The sequence below is a fragment of the Thunnus thynnus genome, chromosome 12 (assembly GCF_963924715.1).
Source record: "Thunnus thynnus chromosome 12, fThuThy2.1, whole genome shotgun sequence".
Classification (NCBI taxonomy): Eukaryota; Metazoa; Chordata; class Actinopteri; order Scombriformes; family Scombridae; genus Thunnus; species Thunnus thynnus.
In genome coordinates this window covers 20,260,536-20,281,759 of record NC_089528.1, presented here as the reverse complement: position 1 = coordinate 20,281,759, position 21,224 = coordinate 20,260,536, and the positions used below count along the sequence as shown (strand labels likewise).

At 39.1% G+C, this 21,224-nt stretch overlaps 1 protein-coding gene across 1 annotated transcript; it reads right to left on the bottom strand.

Moving 5' to 3' along the window:
• Positions 1 to 926: 926 nt before the first annotated feature.
• On the bottom strand, positions 927 to 21,071 carry ccdc24 (coiled-coil domain containing 24). The gene is made up of 9 exons (XM_067606217.1): positions 21,013 to 21,071; positions 19,976 to 20,137; positions 15,779 to 15,951; positions 9,889 to 9,993; positions 9,664 to 9,768; positions 7,622 to 7,676; positions 3,190 to 3,241; positions 2,625 to 2,742; positions 927 to 2,389 (listed from the first exon to the last, which is right to left on the bottom strand). Exons 2-9 carry the CDS (start codon positions 20,123 to 20,125, stop codon positions 1,312 to 1,314), a joined length of 1,836 nt encoding a protein of 611 aa, XP_067462318.1. The 5' UTR covers positions 20,126 to 20,137; positions 21,013 to 21,071; the 3' UTR covers positions 927 to 1,311.
• Between the last annotated feature and the right edge of the window lie 153 nt (positions 21,072 to 21,224).

Genomic DNA, 21,224 nt, shown 5'->3' with positions numbered 1-21,224 from the left:
GTCTTAATGGCTGTCTGATAAAGATTAACTGGGTTTATGTGGGTTGTACCATAAACTAGCTAAAATTGAATAATTAAGACGTTGTTGACCTTCATGGCCTAAAAAGTTATCATGGTAGTCCACATATCAAAGTCTGTCAGGAAGTTTTTATGGCCAACGGTAGCTTAACCTTGTTCTAAAATATGGCAAATAAAAAGTTCACTAAAGCTAGAGTAGCCAGTTTAGACACAAAAAAGTCCTTTTTCGTTAATGACAGGCTTGCAGCAGTTACACATTTATTTATTTATTTTTTTAAGGTTGACAAATTTACCTTGTGGTGTTTCAAACATCGTCTACAAGCTAGCTGAAGCCTGGAGAACATTAGCTACAACAGCCAATCACACTTGACGTCAACATGGCGGACAGTTAGCTGGTAATTAGAGTGCAGGTGCAGGAAGGCTGTCAGGGTGACGTCTCCTCCTTGGTGGACCCCTCTTTACTTTGATGGGAAACAGAAATAAACTAGGAGTTTGCCAAGTTAATTCTGCACTTAAAACTAGTGGGGGTTTTTGTTTTGTTTTTTAAAACTTTTCCTTTTCCTGTAATCTTTGTTTTTTCTTGTAAATGAATGGATAATTTTACTTCTTCAGCAAAAGTATTAACATAAAACAAGGGGAAAAATTGTCACAACTGGTAGACATATGAGTGGACATTCTTCTTTTCATGGGGTCACAAGCAAAAAAGGTTGGGAAACGCTTGCTAACACTATCAATAAGGTAGACCTTTTTCATAGCACATTATGACATGTCATAATGTCTTGCATGGAGAAAAGCCTATTGAAAATAAGAACCTCAGAGAGAGATACTGTCATTGCCAAAAACAGGCAATGACAATGAGGGACCCTCAGTAATTGAAACACTTTTACTTGATTGTTTGTAGAGGCATAGTAGTTATTTGTCATTTTTAACAACACATTTATTTCAATCAAATATTTAGACACTGCAAAATTACTTAACATAGGTCACTGTCCTTGTCTGTAGATAATTGAGAGTTCAAGTTAATTTTAATTCATGCTTTATGGACAGGAAAGGACTAGAAAGCTGTAAATTATTCCATCTATTTTTGTCCATATACACTGAATTTATGCAACTGTCAATTCATCATGCTCCCAAATATAATCAAGCTTCTATGATTCCTCATCACAACGTAGAAAGCGGTAAAAATCTTTATTAGAAATGTCTATAATAGAAATGTCCCTTCCTTTTTTTCCCCACCACAGCCCTCCCAGTTATCTCCTTTATTTAGCCCCAGCTGTCTGGTCAGTGGCTGACTTCAAGTTGGCACTCTTGCAGGAGGAACTGGCTGAAAAAACCTGTTGAGAAACTCCTGCTCTTTCTGTGCCTCTTGGACTCTTTTTGGCTGACTTGTGGTGCCCTCAAGTGGTCTTTTTGGGGAAGTGAAGAATTGTCCATTTATTTGTTTAGGCTTTGGATGGGTACCACTGCTTTCTGGATGACATGAGGAGCGGTTTGTCAAGCAGTGGCTACTTAGCCTCTGCTGGTGGCTGACATCCTCCCTAAGATGACCATTTTTATTTCTGTAAATTCCATTGTTTCTCTTCATGGTGCAATTTTGTGCAGGAGGGCGCCCAGTTTCAGACAAGACTGAATGTTTCTCTGTTACATAAGAATGAAAACTCTCAGTAGTACTTTTCCTGTCATTATGTGTCTGCACTGTTGTTGACACTGAACTACCTCCACGGGTGCTATTCTGTGGCCCATTTTGTGTCGTTGATTTTCCTGTTGTTGACACAGAATGGTCAGCACTATTGCTGCTGTAACTGCCTGCATCACAGAGAGGGCTGAGAGCAGGAACAGCTGAAGGGATAATATTGATGTTTCTTGAACTCGGGGCAAGGCTGCTGTTTCTCGCCGTCTGTGGTGATAAATCACACTCCCTGCCCGGGCTGTGGATAGCACGATGAGATGATAGATGGGCTGCTTGGACGGGTGAATTTCTTTGAGTTTTTATTTGAAAACTAGAACTAGAAGTTGGGGTCCTGCGATGGAGACCAGCACTATCTCGCTCTGGATTGCAGTGGTCTAAATGTTTAACCATTTTCTTGTCAGTGCCACACGTGGTAAGATAAGCATTCCTGTGCCCAGAAGTGACGATCCTGTTGGAGACAGTTGTTTGTGTTTTACTTGATCCAGCGGAGGCTGATGTGCTTCTATGCTGACCATGAGTTCTAGACAGCGAAGAAGTATTAATTGAGTTCTGAATGAGAGGAGGTCCAACTGGTGGAATGGGGTTCACATGGCGCAGAGCAGGAGGTGGATGTGGTCTTAAGACTGATGTAGTGGTTAAAGCTTGCAAAGTCTTATCACAAGCCCTTTGTCCTGCTGACAGTCTGGAGGAGAGGAGTGAGAATGAGAAACATTTTCTTCATTTTCTTGCAACAAAAAGACTTGCAGTACAAATGTGCTGAATGTATTTATTGAGATGGTGTAAAATAAATGAAGACCAACAATGCATTTACATTTAGAGAGCGTGATTAGAATAAGAAGGCAAAAATCACAAACAAAAGTGAAACATCTATTTTAGGTATCAACTGTGCAGTGTGAGCGACAACAAAACATACTGACCTGAATCTGTTTTTCAATGCTTTCACAGGGAGAGGGGAGGAAGTCAAGTATGACGAGGCGAAAGAAGAGGGGTACAGCTCTAAGTCTGTTTGTATAGCTCCTCTAAGCTCTCTCAACTCTACAGATAAACAAACACAGATTTTTAAGCATGTTAAAATGTTGAGGTATGATTGAAACACACTGTCAGACACTTAAGAACAGAAAACCATCAAAAGATAACAATCAGCTAGAGGATAAGAAAAAAAAGCAAGTACTCATTTTTGAGTACTGAAAATGTGCTCAATTAGTTTCTATGCCATTTATCCCACAGTGGATAGATTAGACTCATGCCTTCAATCTCTCCTTTTTCATTCCTAAATATGTTTGACGATGACAAAGCTTCACCAGCTAATAGAGGGTGGGTAAAACTATTATTCACAGTTTATCAGTAAATGTATTCACTGTGCTAAAGATTAAATGGCACGATAAAGAGATAAAGAGGAGAATTGTCCTCACACACCATGTGATGAACAACAATGTGCCACCAGATGGCAGCAGTTGCCAAAATGTTCTTATATGGACTCACCTGCAAGTGTAGGTTCTGTTTTATCCAATTCACACTTTTGTCTAATATTTCCCTGCAAGAAACACAAATCACAGAACAGTAAAGGACAGGGCTTATGTAACTGTGCATATCATATTATCAGAGCACTATGGCACAGACAGGGACAAACTAAGCCAAATGAGGGTAGGTGGAAAAAAGGAGGCAAATGTATTAAACATGTTCAAGGAAGCCTTTGGAAATAGCAAAGGAACAAGGAAAAAGGATAAAAATAACAAGGGGAGAAAGAGGAAAGGAATGTGTGTGTGTGTGTGTGTCTCTTTCTCTCTCTTTCCCTCTGTGTGTGTGTGTGTGTTTATGTGTGTGTGTGAGGGAGAGACCACTAAACGATTGAGCAGCAGTGTTCCATAATAATATGGCCTCAAACATTTATATCCAGAGTAAATGAAAACCATAGTGCTCTGTGTGTGTGCGTGCATGTCAGTAGCTTGCAAAACCGAAAACCTGATTGAAAAGTGTGTCTTTATGTGTGTGTGTGTGTGTGTGTGTGCGTGTGTGGTCCAGGTATTCGTCACATTGTGGGGACGTAAATCTTTTTGCACAGTCAGTATGTGGGGACTTGCCTCCCTTATGGGGACAAAAAGCAAGTCCCCTTAACGTAAATCATTAATTTCAGGGTGAAGATTTGGTTTAAAGTTAAGGTTAGGGTTAGGCGTGTGGTGGTTATGGTTAAGGTTAGGATAAGTCTGCAGGAAATTAATGTAAGTCAATGTAATGTCCTCTCAAGTGATGGAAACACAACTCTGTGTGTGTGTGTGTATGTGTGTGTGTGTGTATGTGAGTTGAGTAACTGGCAGCCTCCTTTGCTCATTTTACACCAGCTCAACCGCTAATGGAGAATCTTTATAGCAACCACAGACTATATAGTCCATTACACAAACAAACACACACACATGTACACACACACATACACACACACACACAGAAAGATATCCACAGGCTAGGAAACTGACAGTTAAAACATATATTTTTGGACTATTTTCCCAGTGGGATTCAGACCCAAACCTCCTCATGTCGTCTTTCGGAGCTGAAGTATGTGTGCCGTCTCTGACAGTAAAGTGACTGAAATCCTAAACTCTAAAGCACACACGTCCTGAAAATAGGCTTTGTGGTCCATGTGGGGTTTGAACCCATATAGCCATGGCGCTGATTTGCTGATATTTTAGGAAGGCCTGTATGCTACTGTCATTATTCTTAAACATGAGTCTCTACAACCAAAATCCACTTGTGTCCGCCAGGCTCCTACACAGCATCTCCCTCAGTTGATGGAAAACTTGAAACATGAGGACAAGGATCACCACTCAAAAGCCAGCTGAAACAAGTTTATGATGGCTGCTTTTTTTTATCATCTTATGTGATGGTTTTGCTGGTTCCACCTGTAAAAACGTTCAACATCCTCATGAAAAAACATTGTATTTCATCAGCTGGTCACACGAACTGCAGCAGTGTGACCAGATTTTGATAGTTTAGATGTTTTATTCAGTAGTGTCAGCTTATACCGGTCATGCTCTGATTATTGATACTTATCTAGTGAGTGGTTTAGGATCTATTTTGACCAAACACTCATCTTGTCTAACATGTCACCTTTAGAGATCCCATTTAAGATTGTGCCAACATCAAACCATTTCTGCCCAGCTAAGGCAAGCAAAAGACCATAAAAGCAACATTATTGTTGATTTCAGTGGCAAGTTCCTTAGCCACAGGAAAGTTTTGGCACTGCTAAGGCACTCATTATATTATTATCGACTGGGGAAAATCCACCTTCTGTCCTTTGCACAAAGTGTCTATGGCTGTGACTGATTATAAAAGCACACAGGGATCTTTTTACAGCCAAACTTGTGGACTGACATCATCCACAAAAGCATCAGAAGAGGCAACTTTAACCAATTTAAATAGAACACCAACGCATTCAGACAGAAAAGCATCAGTGCATTCATATAAACCAGCCCCAGGCTTTTATGTGGATATTGGAAGTAACGTTACTAGAGTAACTTTAAGTGGAAAGCATTGATTGGAGAAACTCCAGCACCACATTTAATTGTATAATTATTCTTAAGATAGCATTCAGTATATAAGATCGCATTCACCAACAGAGATGAGAGCCTTTATGGCTGTAACCCACCCATTCGTGTTCACTCAACTGGTTTGGAAAATACTCAGTTATGGTAAATTATATAGTAAGTTGTAGTAAATGAATGTGTTAAGCTGAAGTGAAAATGCAGCCTGTATTTTGGAACGCAGGATATTTGAGAGACTATTTCTGGCCTTTATTGCCTTTGGTCATGCTTCAGCATGCTGAAAACTGATGGCATTCAGCTTCAGAGAACTGAAGGGGAATTTTTGCGCAATTTCAAAAATGAACTTGATCCATTTACAATGATGATATTATGATGATGGTATTAACAGAAGCCCACTCAGGCCACAATGTTACTATGGCGACGGATCAGGCACAAAACTTGCATAAAGTAATTTTTCTCCGAAATGGCAACACATAAACTAGTTTTTACATAGAATAGAGAAAACTCAAGGCTCTCGACGGCTATCTAGCTCTTATTGGTCGCTGATATCGTTGAGAGAAAATAGTTGTTACAGTAAATGAAAAGGAGTTTTTTTTCCGTTTTTCAATGCAGTTATTCAAGTTAAAGTATACAAATTCAAATGATGCCATTCAAATACAGTTTTTTAATGCAATTATACAAGTTAAGCAATTCAAATATAAATTATTAAAACTCTAGTAACACACAATCTCAGAACCCATCGGTTGTCTGTCTGACGATGATTTAGCCTTTGGGAGCGACAACCAATATTTCAGGGCTTCCGGTGTAGCCAGTGAATATCCGGATAATCATCGTCAGATGATAGCCAGTGGTCTCTGAGATTGCATTTCGGCCAATGTGTTCCACCTCTTTTGCTATCCACATGGACTGTTTACCTGCATGCAACCAAAGCCCGCTCAAACGTGATCGGTCAATACTACTTGGACTACAAACGGAAACCAGAAGGCTTCAGGTACCCAAATCTTGTCCCGTTGCCTACAGATTCTGCATTCGTATGCAGATATCTGTGAATAGAGATTATGTGACAAATATTTCTGCCCATAGATGACATTATACAGGTTTCTTAATGGACTGACCTTACCTTCTATACACACTTTAAACAACTGAGCCGGAGTTGGTACAGTAGGTGTGTAGGAGTTACTCTAGTACTTGGCTAGTGCTGAGCCGAGTCCTTTTGTGAACCTCATTCCTGCTAAGCGAAAATGGGTCATTACGGTTGTGGTAGGACCCATTTATGAACAACTGCTTCATGCTGCACAACAAAGGCAGTTAGATTGCACTGTATCAACTAAATGCCTGATTTGGCTCCATTTAAAGGCTGTCACCAGCTATACATTTTAAGCACATAGAATAACACGGAATCAATAGTAATCTCAGCTGTGTCAAACATGATGGTGGTGGATGAGACAGACCTCAGGCAGAACACTTACTGTAACTGTTTACCTGGACTTCAAACATATTTTCACACACACAGTATGTTACTCCTATTTTCCAGCACCAGCACAGACAACAAAAACTGCAGAAGACAGTTAATACTGACATGCCTTGAAAACACAAAACAGATGTTAAGAATCACAATCTAAAATATGTGATTTTGGTTGGAAAGTTCAAACATTTTCCTGCTTAGCACAGATGTCACTCTGTGTTAAGTCTTCCAATTTGGATGAAAATCCAAATTCCTTTTCTCTTCCAAGCACATTTACACAAATTTGAACCAGTGAAGAGGTGATTAAAGGCACATTGTTGACATTTTTCATTATTGCTGTATATAAAACTAGAAGTATGCACATTAAGTGTATATTTGCTTCATTTAAGTTTCATTTTTCAATCATTTTCTTAACTTTGGGATCTGATTAGATACTATGTAAAACTAAGAATCTACACTCATGTTAGCAGCTCTGTGAGGTCGCACTTAGACACTCACAGTAGACAGGTGTTATGTTTATCATGGTCAGTGTCATTTAGCATGTTAGCTTGCTAACATTTGCTAGTTAGTCATAATTCCAGCATGGCTAAATACTACGAGTTTTCTATGTTACAGGCAAAGAAAAGGTGAAGCACTGCTTAGCAGGTAGAAAATGGTAAGAACTGAAAAGCTTGGCTGTAGGTTCACTTGCTCTTTTGTCCCCTCCTCTAAATTACAGTATCCCTGTGGGTACATGAATTCTGATTGTAGAATCCTCTAACAGCTGCAATACAGTAAATCAATACTTTGGTACTAACCTGGTTTCCCATAAATAATTTTTGGATTTTGATCACTGTTGCACTGACAGACAGAAAATCAAAGAGGATTAAAGATTAATTCAGTACTTGGTGATTTTCCATCCTGTTCTTCTTACCTGTAAATGTTTTACTTGTTTCTTCAACGCTTTACATTCCTCTGTTAGCACAGACCTAGAAAGAGAAAGACAGCAGGATAAACATTAATAAAAAAGAACAAAATCAGTCTTGAAGTTTATCATCGGTCCAGTTGTTTTTCATTAAAAAAGATTATCGAGCCAAACACTAAAATCTAGGTCAAAGTGGAAACTATGTGTTTGACAGTCACAACATGCAAACACAACCAAACACCTTGGTTACAAGCATCAGGCTTCTTCTTATAAATGGCTGTGGTTTTCTGTCTTAAATGTAAATTGACAATTGTATGAGTATCATCAGTTTGAACAGTGACAATGTGAAATTTGATAAAAGTTATAGGTATTTGATATAAGTTATAGGCCCATGATGTGATTAAACTCTATATCATACAGTATGGATTTCAAAATGCTGTAAAGGTACAGTGGCAGATGGATTAGCAAAAGCTGTAGCACAACCCACTAACACAATTGAGGCTGTTACTTTAGGTGCACTTGGTGTCTGCTCAGAGTTTATCCTCTGTAGCTTTCCTGAAGTACTGAGGAAACACTGTCCTATTTTTCTCTTCCCTCTCTCTCCCCCATACATTTTCTCCTTCTCTGGTTACATAACCATAGTAGACTTTATTCACTTCTTTCAAATGAAAAAGAATCTTCTGCTGACTCTGGCCCGGTCTGGGATCCATTTTCTGACAATGGAGCCTTTTGTTCTGGTCGAGTCAGGAAATGGGAGAGAGAGAGGGGGAGAAAGAGAGAGAGACAGAGGGGGGGGGGCTCCCTTCCAAGGTAGCCCCAGTGACTGCATTGCCCTGTGGGCCTCAAAGCAAGGGATGAAGGAAGGAAAAGAAGGATGGAGTGTGAATGAGGGCAGCGACAGAAGCCACAGAGGATAGCTGAGGGGAACTAAAGGAAGAAAATGGGGGTAAAGGGTGAAAGGACTCCAAAACAACTCAAACCAACTCACAGAGCACATATGAATTATGCCATTTACAACAAATGAAGGTACATACCACAAAGAACAAACACAAAAGCTCAGTAAGCATGATGTGTCTCTGTTACTTAGAATTACAGGTCTACACCGATCCAGACAGGTGTTCTTTCATGTTACTTTTGATGTAAGTATTGTACCATTGTGACATAGGTTGATCTATGCCAGTGGTTCCCAACCTGGGGGTCAGGAGCCCCCATAGGGCTCCGAAGAAAGACTCTAATGGGTCACAGGGCAATTAATCGAATAAGAAAGAGATAATATATTTCACGTGCATAATGTTATGTTTACTTTTTTCTGACTCTTATTTTTGTTTTGTTTTGATGAAATACTGGATACTTAAAGTGGCTATAATCTGTGTTTTTTACAAGAACAATGTATCAAATGACAATGTGTAATGTCAGTAGTGATAAACCTACAGAGATTTATCACCTGACTCTGCAGCTCCTCTCAGCCTTGAGGAGCTTCATAGTGAGTTTCAGCTCATTGTTAAGCTGTCCCGCCTGCAACTTTACTATTTTGGTTCACTCTCACCGCTGTCATAATGTCATTTTCGGATGCTGTAGGCAGCTGTTTTCAGAGAAAAATCTCTTAAAACAGACTCAGCGCCAAACAGCTAACAGACACAGTTGGATTGTTGACTAACTGGTGAACATAGTGGAGCATTTATCCACTAAAGAGTCAGGTATTTCCCTCAGGAGTTGGTAGAGATCAAAAACAGAGCTAAAGGAGAGTGAATATTGGACATTCATCAGGTGGACATAAACATGACTCCAATGCTTACAATGATTAAAATGATAATGTAACTGCTAGATATGTAAATAAGTAACAGTTTGCTATCAAGTTCACTATATCAATTTCAAAGGCTATCATATCAGTGTTGTGTTCACAACTTGCGTCCGTTGCCAAAAAAAAATCCATTATTGAAGGTTTAAGGCCTCTAAAATCCTTCAAACTGAATAACTTGTGAAGAAAATCACTCTTTGGTTGAACTGCTCACAACTTATTGGGTTGGGAACCACTGCTCTAAGCAACTTACTTGAGGTGGTCCACCACTTTGTCTATGTCAGCGACATTCAGTTTGTCTTTCACTGTGTCAATCTCATCTTCAGCATTGGACTGGACTGAACAGTTAGAGCTGGGTCTGGAGGAGAGGAGAGTAAAAAAAGTAAGAAAAGGAAAAAGAATACATTTTCCCACATTATGAGAGGTGCTGTATCAATTCAGCAAAATATTCAAATTCTTTTTCACCCATGTTACAAACCTGCTTTCATTATCATTGTCTCCAAGGTCAGTACAGCTGTCAAGGTGACCCAGGGCGTAGTTTACAGTCTCGGGTTTGTACCGAAACAAGAACTCCTCATCATCTCTATAGCAACAAGACACAAAGAAAGATCAACTTTTTATATGAGTTTGTTTATCTCAAACTCTTTTCAGTATTTATCTGAATGACTTGGATGAATATGTATGTCTGGCCAGAAAAAAGTGAGTCATGCATTCTTGCTGTATGCAAGAGTTTCTGGTGGTGATTTCTGATGGTGATTATATTTTCTGAATGATCTCCAGGGGAAAAAAAAGAAACAAGCAACTGTTGTAGGCAGCTGCAGGCGGGGTGACTGCCTGGTCAGTTCTGCTTAATTTTATAGTCCCTGCATGACAAAAAATGCGTCTTTTCCAGCCACCAGCAAATCACACAGACAATGACATGGAGGTGTGTGTGAAGGTCGGTAGATGACTCGGGCATCAGGACCACACAGGAGGAGGCCAATAAGATAAATCAGCTGACTTTTACAAGGGTACACACCCACCCACGCCCTCATACAAATGGTTCAAATCACAATAAAAATCTGTTATGGGGATGAGAACTATTTTTACCCCCCTTGGCTGCCTTTGATGTGGCATCTTGTTCTGTTAGGCCTTTGCTACAAATATAGGAGAACATTCTTGGCTAACATTTTTGGTAAATTAGGTTAAAATAGAGCGCACACACACATACATACACACACACACAAAATAATTTCCGGCTGGGAATATAAAAGAGAGAGATGCTGGTCTCTATCTTGATGCTTTGGCAATATTTCTCAATTTCCATGCCAACAAAGCATATTAAATTGAACTAAATTGACAAACAGAGAGTTCTGGAGCCTTATTAAGTGTAAGTGTTATTACGGGGAAGTGTGTTCAGTTCATTCCTGAAAGCTATTCAGCTGATATACACTTGGGACTTGGCCTAACTGAACAATCAAAGACCTGAAACACACACACACACACACACAAACACAGCACCATGCATCAAGGTCAACAAGTGTACTGAAGCCAACTTCAAAGAGAAAAGGCAATTTGTGCTGGCACAGCCTGTGTGGCACCAATACTTTTTTTGGCAGCGTTCCTACACAGCCGATAACAATAGGCTACATTTCTCCCGCTGAATGGGACTTTTTGTAATCCATTTACATCCTGGCCGAAGCACTTTACAAGAGTAAGTTATGATGTGCGAGCAAGTAAGGCTTCAGTTCGTGTCCCGCTCGGTGACACTTTAATAAGACATAGTGAGTGCTATTGTGGGCATTGGATCTGTGGCCTTATGATATTGGATTGTCAGCCGAAACATCAGGTCTGGTTGACTTGAAAGAAACCACTCTAAGTTTACTTCAAACTAAAATCCCTGTCAACTGAGCTGTCATAACAAGCACCAATCGTACATAATAAATTTCATATTTCTTTTGATGCTCGAGCCATTTTAGATTCTGCAAGGGACCACACTGTGGGAAGTCTTTAATTTTAAATTGAAGCGAAAACACACAACAATGCTGCATCTGTTAGTGCCAGTGGTAATGGAACATTTTTTTGTTTTATGATGTGGATGGAAAGGGTAACAAGGAATGTAGGCATGTAGGCATTGTAAAAACTAACAGTGGTACAATGTTACTAAGCACATTTATTCAAGTATTGCACTTAAAGGATGAGGTGTGTGATGATCTATTTTTTTCTCAACAATTCTCATGTGTAGAGCCAAACCAACAATGAACTCATCCTACTTATAAGTATTGTGTGTGTATCCAAAGCCTGATATATTGTATTCCTCTGTGCTGTAGACCTCAATTGTTGTCTAAAAACTATTACAGTGCTTTACTAGCTTGTTGTGCTGCATATCATAATCTCTTGACTTTGTATTAAAGTTCTTTGAGAATTTTACAATGGATCACAAAGAACCGCGCACACATGAGCATGCCTTGTCCTCAGGGTGAAGGAACATGTCACTCAGTGCAACGGTGTGCTTCATTGATGTCTTTTTAATAGTTTTTGGACAACAACGGAGGTCTGTGGCACAGAATCCCATCAGCTCTGCAAAAAGAAGAAAGAAAAATATAGAAAACCAGCCTAATCCTTCATGTAAAAATATGAGTCTCTTTATTTAATTTCATTCTGCTTCATACTTCTACTTTACAACATTTCAGAGGGAAATACTGTACTTTTTTACTGCACCACATACACAGTATTAGACTGCTGTAGTTACTAGTTAGGGGAGAACGGGGTAAATAGAGCCAGTGGGTAAAATGAGCCACCCCCTTTATCTAGGTAACCATAAGCAAAAGTAATCATGTGACCACAAATTAAGAAAGAATGGTTCACATTACTCAGTCAATCCTGGACTCAAGCACATGGAGAGAGTGGTCAGCAAAACAGAGCAAAGAAAAAGATTTTGGTCATGCCAAGTGAATTCATCATGTTACTAAAGTTATCAGTCTTGTATCTTAATTAAAAAAAGATAAGTTTTGGACATTATTACATGTTCATTTAAGTCAGTGTAAGCGACAAAACAAGGTCATAAACTTAGCATAATTGTGGATCTGAGCCACTGTGTGAAACAGTTTTGACAAAATGGAGGTTGTGGGGTAAAACATGCCAGTGATGTTGGGGTTGAGTCAATGGCTCAATTTACCCTCAAAATTATTTTCTGATATTGTAGAGGCTAGAGACACTGTTCATGTCTGATCCATGTTACAAGTGCTACAATGTTGATGAATAAATACCTAATTGTTGACTAATGTTAAATTTAAACCACAAACAAACACACTGTACATACAGACAGGTGACAAATTAAAGGAAAAGCCGACATAAAGTGTCTTAGTAAGGTGTAGGGCCACCACATGCTACCAGAACAGCTTCAATACACTTTGGCATTGATTCTAAAAGTCTCTGAACTCTTCTGGAGGGATGAACACCATTGCTCAAAAAGATATTTCCTCATTTGGTGTTTTGATGATGGTGGTGGAGAGCGCTGTCTAACACCTCAGTCCAAAATCTGCCATAGGTGTTCAATTGGGTTGAGATCTGGTGACTGTGAAGGTCATAGCATATGATTCACATCATTTTCATACTCGTCAAACCATTCGGTGACCCCTCGTGCCCTATGGATGGGGCATTGTCATCCTGGAAGACACCACTCCCATCAGGATAGGAATGTTTCATCACAGGATAAAGGTGATTACTCACAACAACTTTGTATTGATTTGCAGTGATCCTTCCCTCTAAGGGGATAAGTGGACCCAAACCATGCCAGCAAAATGCCTCCCACAGCATAACAGAGCCCCCAGAATCCATCACTGTAGGGGTCAAGCATTCAGACCTGTACCAGTTTTTTCTTTAATTTGTCACCTGTCTGTATACACAAAAGCACATTTACACACACACTCTCTCTGTAGCTAACACCCAAAGATCACAGTTTAATCTTTACTGAAAATGTTTCGGTAACATGTTGAACAACAAGACACAAACACGTGATTTTACTTAAAAGTACAAGTTTTTGCCTTTGTTAAATTGATGGCATAATAAAGTTCAAAATTATTTTTAATTTCATAATTAATTTGTTTGATTTTGTGTAATTTTTATATCAGTATATAATGGTAACACTATTTACCCCATCCCCATGCTCATTTTACCCCTACCTTGAGGTAAGTTGTGCCATAGGACTAACTTTTTTTGATGGGTCATTGTTCTTAAACCATAATAATTAGATAACTTGTTTTAATTTCCATGGGTGCACAACAACCTGAGGTATATATAGTAACTATTATTTGAAACAAATACACTTTCATTTTGCAGTAAAATCATCATATGTAAAAAGTGGCTCATGTTACCCCGTTCTCCCCTACTACTTACAAATTAAGCTAATGTAACAGCTGATGAACCAAATAAATAAAACAAAAAAATATATGAAAAAAACATACAATAATCTTATAAAGAAAATTACACATTGCTAACTAACAGTATAAGTAATAAAATAGTTCAAATTTGCAGGACTTCAACCAACTACAACAGTAAAATCCTACTTATGCATAATTGCATCAGCATTAAGTGATTTAATAATATGAGATAGTAATAGCAGTAGTAGTAGTAGTAGTAATAGTATAACACTCACATGGGCCATTTTTTGTATGGTGTATTTTTCTTGTAACTGAGTATTTTTACAGTGTGCTATCACTACTTAAAGCTACTTAAGCTACTTAAAGCATATGTAGCTACTAGCTTCTACAGCTAGGTTAATGTGGCACAAATCTGTGGGATATACACAAAATACCACTGAAGAGTTGCCTGCAGCCTTTAGCTTAACAACACAACGAAAATGGACACAGAAAAAAAAGAGGATTACAATAAAAACCAAGTCGACAAATTGACAGGCAATAAATGGTTAGTGACAAAAACAGAGAACAATCTGTCTTATATTGTGCTTCTTCTAAAAGGCCTCAGCAAAACCAGAGTGGTGACATGGGGCAACATTCCTGGCAGCAGGGTGGTAGTTGCTGGGATAGTTACTAGCGTAGACTCTCACACACTTACACATACTTGTACATCTTCTCTCACACACACATACACACACACACATACACTTTGATACATAAATTAGGCTGTTATATTGTAATGTAATGATGTAGGGCAGTTTTACAAAGCTGAAATTATCCTCCCTTAACAGTTTTTATGACATCCTTCAGAGAATTTCAATAAATGCCATTAAATTGCACAGTGCTACAAGCCCATCCCTGACCTGAGTCGCAAGATTAGCTGTAGAAATTAAAAACCAAACAGCAATTAGAAAGTTTTATAACCACTCCTTCAGGAGCTTATAACTCCCTGATGAATGTGCTTCATAAAATACAGACAATGTCAAGCTTCAATCTCTCCCTGTGAGCACTTCACTCATAAACAACTGAATGTAAGTCAGTCTTAGTCTTTGCAATTTTTAAGCTGTGCATTTAGCTGCCTGTTTAATCTAAAATATATCTGTAATCCAATAAAGCGAGCAGTGACTTGGCCTTTAAAGTCGAGGCCAGTGTTTGTTGGCATTTGGTGTGGAATGCATGGATGTCTCCCTCTTATAATTGTCCTATTGTTCCACAATTCCCAAACCAGTTAGCAACATCTTGACACCAAAAACCTTTGTTGCTCTGCTTTCCATCCCATTTATAACTGACAGGGGAAGACAATATACCATTTTATGGCACTCTTTGTTAGAGGAAAAAATTACGTAGAGAATGTGAGAGCAGGGCTTTAACCTACTTTCCCATCCCGCCTCTTGGCTGGACAGAAAATCCAAAGTAGTTGTGCTTGTTTAAGACAAGTAAAAAAAATGCTCTTGATCAAGAGAGAAATTGCATTTATTTCTGACATTTATTGAATTTTACATAAATTAATTGTACAAGTGACATGTCTAATGGTTGTTTATGAATCTGGAATTAAACAATTTAGAACTAAACTGCCTTATCAAGACTGTAGCCGTCAAACATTAAGACAGAATGTTTGAAGAGTAAATATATGCTCACAGAACTTGGGTGAAAAATGCAATTCCTGCTGTCTTGTTAGCTGTCATAAGGTTTTTCAGAGAGTGGAATCTGCGGTGAAGTAAACCCTAACCCATACTAAAGCACTACAAAAACCAGTACTACCAAAACCATATTCCTTGTCATTAATCAATGGTGGAATTTGGGGGTTTGAATTTTTTCCAATATTTGTTTAGTTCGCAAAATGACTTTTTTACCATGTTAGGTAATTCAACTAAATACAACTGTACCAAAAGCTGCACGTCAGAGTTGGATTGACTGTGCTTGTCAAACCACTTGGAGAGTGAACTTGTGTGTGTGAGAACTTACACCTACCTTCCTTCCCTGATGGCTCTCTCTTTGAGATTTTGTAGTAACATCCGGACCTCGGCCCTCACCAGCTCTTTGACTACAGGTGGGTCAGCCAGAGGGAGCGGAGTCCCTGCCCTGCTGCTGCTATAGTTTCCACCTTGCTGGCTCCCCTGCCACATCTTGTACCACATCACTGCCTGCAAATGTTACAAGAGTTAGTGAAGACAACTAAAGATATACATTAACACTTTTTCAAGATGTTTAAGACTCATGATGCTGCACCAAGAATGGTATATCTATAAATGAAAACACTTGTAAGAGTGATTTAGTGAACCACTCTCTTCAAGCAGAGCAGACAGTCCACTTGCAATCTTCTGCGAGCAGTGATCCAGACATCCGTCATCCAGCGACTCCCCTGACAGCCTCCCTGACAATATCAGGACTTGTCATGTCTCAAGGAAGGCAGTGGAGGATTATCTTATTTCTTTCAAGTCTCTATGAGTTTAAAACATGATAATCTGTGAAGTAGCAATTATACTGTGTAGCAGTGTGTACTCTCAGTAGTGCAGGTAGGTAAAGGATTCTGTCTTCATATGGCACCGAAGTTGATTTACTAAGAAAAACATCACATTGTTTGAACTCATGGGATCAAGAGGCATTGTTGACCAAATTACCTGTACTGTACAGGTATCCTGGGCTGATTAGTCACTTGTAAACAATGCAAATACTATGTGTTTGGGCCTGGCTCAGTATATCCTGTTGTATCTGTTTATTTAAATAATAAAAACAATTAAAAATATATGAGATAAAAATATAACTGGCACAAAAATCTCAATAAAAAAAGAATACCACCCAAACTTTTACCCAAACTTTGTTTTAGTTTTCCCATTTATTTTATGGGACTATGCTACAATCTATTTTTTGCTTTACTTTTTATTAGTAAAATCATTATCAGAGCTATCCTTGTTGCAAGAAGACCTTGTTTACTGTAAACTGCAGTGAACAGTTGACATTGTCTCCTTGGAGGAGGAAGCAACACAACTTTTGGATCTGTGGGGACATCAAATCTGAGTGAAACTCTTTTCTAACAAACATATTTTCTTTCTTTCTTTACCTCTTGCTGTCACTGTCACCCCACGTTATCATGCTTTCGCATAATTTTAGGTTTGTAACCGAAACACACAGGCAACAGAATGAGCACAGTGACTTTTATGTTATCCATGTCATTAGACAAACAGCCCCGTGTGCAGCGCTTGTAATTTTGCTGGGATTATGACCGCAGATCAAGGATTTGTAAAAAAAAAAAAATGTGAAAAAGGTCAGTCTTTATGCGTGACTTCCTCACTGTGAGCCGGTAGAACAGCTGAGTGTTCAGGATCATAGATGTACTTTTCAATCTGTTTTCTGCAGCTGTACACAACTATGTGTGCTATAAACAAAAAAGTCCAGGACAACCACAATGTAACAGCCAATGGGAAATTAAACAGAGAGAGAAAGAGATGATGGGAATGGGAGAAAGTGACAAAGTTTGCATATAAGTAGTTGTGTGTGTGTGTGTGTGTGTGTACATGTGTCTGTGAAGTCTGGATACCATTAACACCTCCACACCTGTTGCCTGTCAATCATGTCTGTCCCCTTTCAGTCAAAACTTCACTTAAAAGGAATACACTGGAGGATGTTTAACATGTGGCTTTTTTTTCCCACTCATACTCCAGCATTCACACAATATATTAAATACACACATACACAGCCCTTTTCACTCACTTTGGCTTCCTCTGTCTGTCTTTGGGTGTTGAGGTGTTTATGTTACAGGATTCATGGCTCACTGGCTAACAAGTTGTTCCTGGATATTTTTTTTTTCCTCACCTTCCCTCTGCTGTCAGACTGTTGATCTCATCCAGGAGCTATTTTAAGGGAGTACCGTTGTGTTGAAACCTGTCAGTTAAAGAACCGACTAGGAATTGTTATGTTGAATTATTTAAAATGGGCTTTAGAATACATTTAACTTAAATGACTCATTTTCAATCAGCGTAGAAAGAAAGAACGAGTGTAGACGGAGGTGCAGAGAGATTGGCCTTGTAAGGAGACATGAAAAGAGAGGCTAATATTCTCTCTGATCCAACCGCCGTACACAATGGAGACCTTGATCGAGGGAGGAACTGTGGTACTGAGGAATGGAGGAGTCGCCTGCAGATCAACTATTACTTTTCACAGTGGCTCACAGAGGGATGGAATTCATTACATGGCTGCAAGGGAAACAGACAGGGACAGAGCACAGAGGAAAAAAAACTAAACAAGAAAGACATGGAGATAGGCAGACACGGAGAGGGGGAAAAAAAAGGAAAAGGAAAAGAGGAAGCGATCTGAACCTGCATGCACTAGCCTGAGAGTTGAATAAGGCGCTCTGTGCTTTGCTTTTTTTTTCTTTTTTTTTTCCTGGAAATTTCTTAAAGCTCTCAGCCTAAGTCTTCCTTTCCGTCTGGAGGCTTTACACCCAGCAGCTGCATACGCTGGAGGTGAAAATATATCAGAAAAATACTGAAAGTCACACTCACAAGCACGCGATACACATACATACAGTATACGCACACGCACACACACTCACGCACACTTATTTTCTCTGACTGATACACACATGCAGATACTCACAATCGAGTCAAAGAATTTGTGTTGCTAACGGTCTTATCAACAGTTGAGGATTAGCCTCTTTAACCCTGTTATACCGACCCCCTGACTCACTAAGCTTACTGGGCCTCTTTCTGTGTGTAAATGTGTGTGTGTGTGTGTGTGTGTGTGCAGATGGGAATGTGTCTGTACTGTAGATGAGTTGAATTAGTCTGCATCATTATGATTCGATTTTGTAACATAAAAGGACACTTAGGTTGATGATTTAATTGTGAATTGAATATATTTGAGTCCTTGAGGGTCTGTGCATGTCTGTGTGTGTGTGTGCGAAAGAGAGAGAGTTGTGCTTTTGCTTTCATGTGAAAAGTAGTTTGTGCCTGATTTGTAGTTGTCACACGCGAACTGTCACAAAAGCAACATGTGGTAAGCTTCAACATGTCATGGTTTGAAAGTTGAGACAAACTGTCCAAGTATTTTTCTGGTCCGCTGGCTCACTGCAGGCAGAGAGATGATAGCATCTACAGATGGAGAGATTTCGATGCAGAACAAACACGACGGAGGAAAAAAGAGAAAGGATGGCAGAAAGTAGGAGAGTAGAAAAGCAAAGAAGAAAGATGGAAAGAGGAGAGATTGGTGGTATGAGAAAGGAGAGATGCAGGGTGTGTACACCATGTGAGAAAACAGCATATACAGAGATGTTTATATCCCACAGAAACTGCTGATAAGAGGGATAACTACAGATTTGACCTTAAGTGCATATGGTATGACCTAATTTATGTAATTCAGCTTGAGAGGAATGTTCTCTCAGTAGACAAGGCCACATGTCCACACATTTGAGCCATTTTCAATGCACTTAGTCTCAGTTTAAGACCATTTTATTTGACTCTGTTTTCATTCAGTCACCCTTTTTTCCCTTTGATATGTTTTTTCCCCCCAAGATTATCTAGAAATTGAATTTAACACCTTAATCTTGACCTAGATTTGGCCTGTTTTATGAGGTGTGTGACACTATAGGTTCCACCTTAGCTTGGGATTTCTCATCAGCCCTGCAAATTTTTCTTGGGCGGGGTGATTTTGCCCGAGCTTCTAGAGTGCTTTCCATGCTAGGGGCTTTGGGGTCGAGAGTTTAGCTGGCCTTGAGTAAATATTGATGTCTGTCTGGCTCACATTTGGACTTCACGGCGGCACAGTGATAGTTTACCCACATTTCACTTTTATTAGGGAATCTGGGGATTGTAATTACTGAGTTTATGCAGCAGAACTAACCTACTTACACAAAATAACACCAGACTTCTTAAATTGTTTGGCCAGGAGTGATGTGTATTTTTTTGATTCAATCTGAGACTAAGTATAAAAGGAAATTTTGTAGGTTGTGTGGTTCTCTTGTGGTGGGATCATACTAAAAACAGACCCACTGTATTTTAATTATTTGAAAGGATACAAGAGGACATCAGAAAGTGTGAAAAATGAGAATGATGAAACATGCTTCACTCACTGAATTTGAAGGGGAATGTTCCATCTAAAAAGCTGGGTAGCAACATTTTGCCTGAAGAAATAATGATAAAAAATACATTACATTCATAAAAACCCCCTCACCTCAGCATGCACCTCTGTGTACATGTCAACCAGGGAGTGGCCAAGTGCTGCATGAATCTTTGGCAGCTCTGACCCAGGAGCATGCTCAGCAATCAGGCTCCACAGGGACTGACCAGGGGACCAAAGCTGGTTTCTATCGGTAGACTGCATATGTGCGGGAGTCTATGGGTGAAGAAATGGAAAGAAACTGTGATGAAATAACAATAAATACCAAATTAGGGGAGATTAAGGAGTATGACAATATTTGTTCAATGCATGAACTTGTTGGACAAAAATAAGTGATGGAGTACTTTTACTCAAGTACTGTACTTACTGTGAGTAGAAATGTGAGGCACTTGTACTTAACCTGAGTATTTCTGTATTAGTACATTACCCTCTACCTGCACTTTACAACATTTAAAAGGGAAATATTTACTCCTCTATATTCATCTGACAGCTGGAGTCACTTTGCTGATTAAAATTTTACACATAAAGGAGTCTAACAAAAACACTTTAATAGATTAAACTGCCCAACAGTATACAAAGTAGTTAAAAACAGCTCTACCCTGACCAGCTAGAACAGTAAAGTAAAATGATCAGTAATAATTGATCCAATAATATAATTCACTTAGTACACTAAGTTAGCCTTAGACAAGATTTGAGGACTTTATTTGTAATGGAGTAACGTTCATTTTAACCGTTTCACTGTTGTATTGTTACTTTTATTTAACGCTAAGTACAGTATCTGAATAGTTCTTCCACTACTGACTAAAGGCCATAATATTAGCAGGTTACTAAGGTTTCAGGCACACTGTTTAACTCACTAAAATGCACTTTGCAACTGTAAGTTAACGCTAATTGACCGGAAGAAGTAGAAAGCTAACGTTAGTAGTAGGAAGATTAGCTAGCGTCCTGACCAACTCTAGACACCAAATGTTTCACACAAAGTGACGTGTTCATATGGCATATTTCTGACATTGACCATAAAACGATACAGCTGTTTGTGTAACACACGGGAAATGTGTTTTCTGTGTTGCTAAAGAGGAGAAAACTCTCACCTCAACTTGTATCTGGCACGGCTGTGGTATCCAGGGCAAACATTCCAGTTGCTATGAGGGAATTATCGCGAGATCTGTTGGAACTGTCAACGGTAGACATCTAAATATGGGTTTACTTTTTCCTCATTATTATTTTTATTTTTGATGATGTCGCAATAAAAATGCAAAACACAATGCGACAAATTAGACTAAATACATACTAGACCTTATAT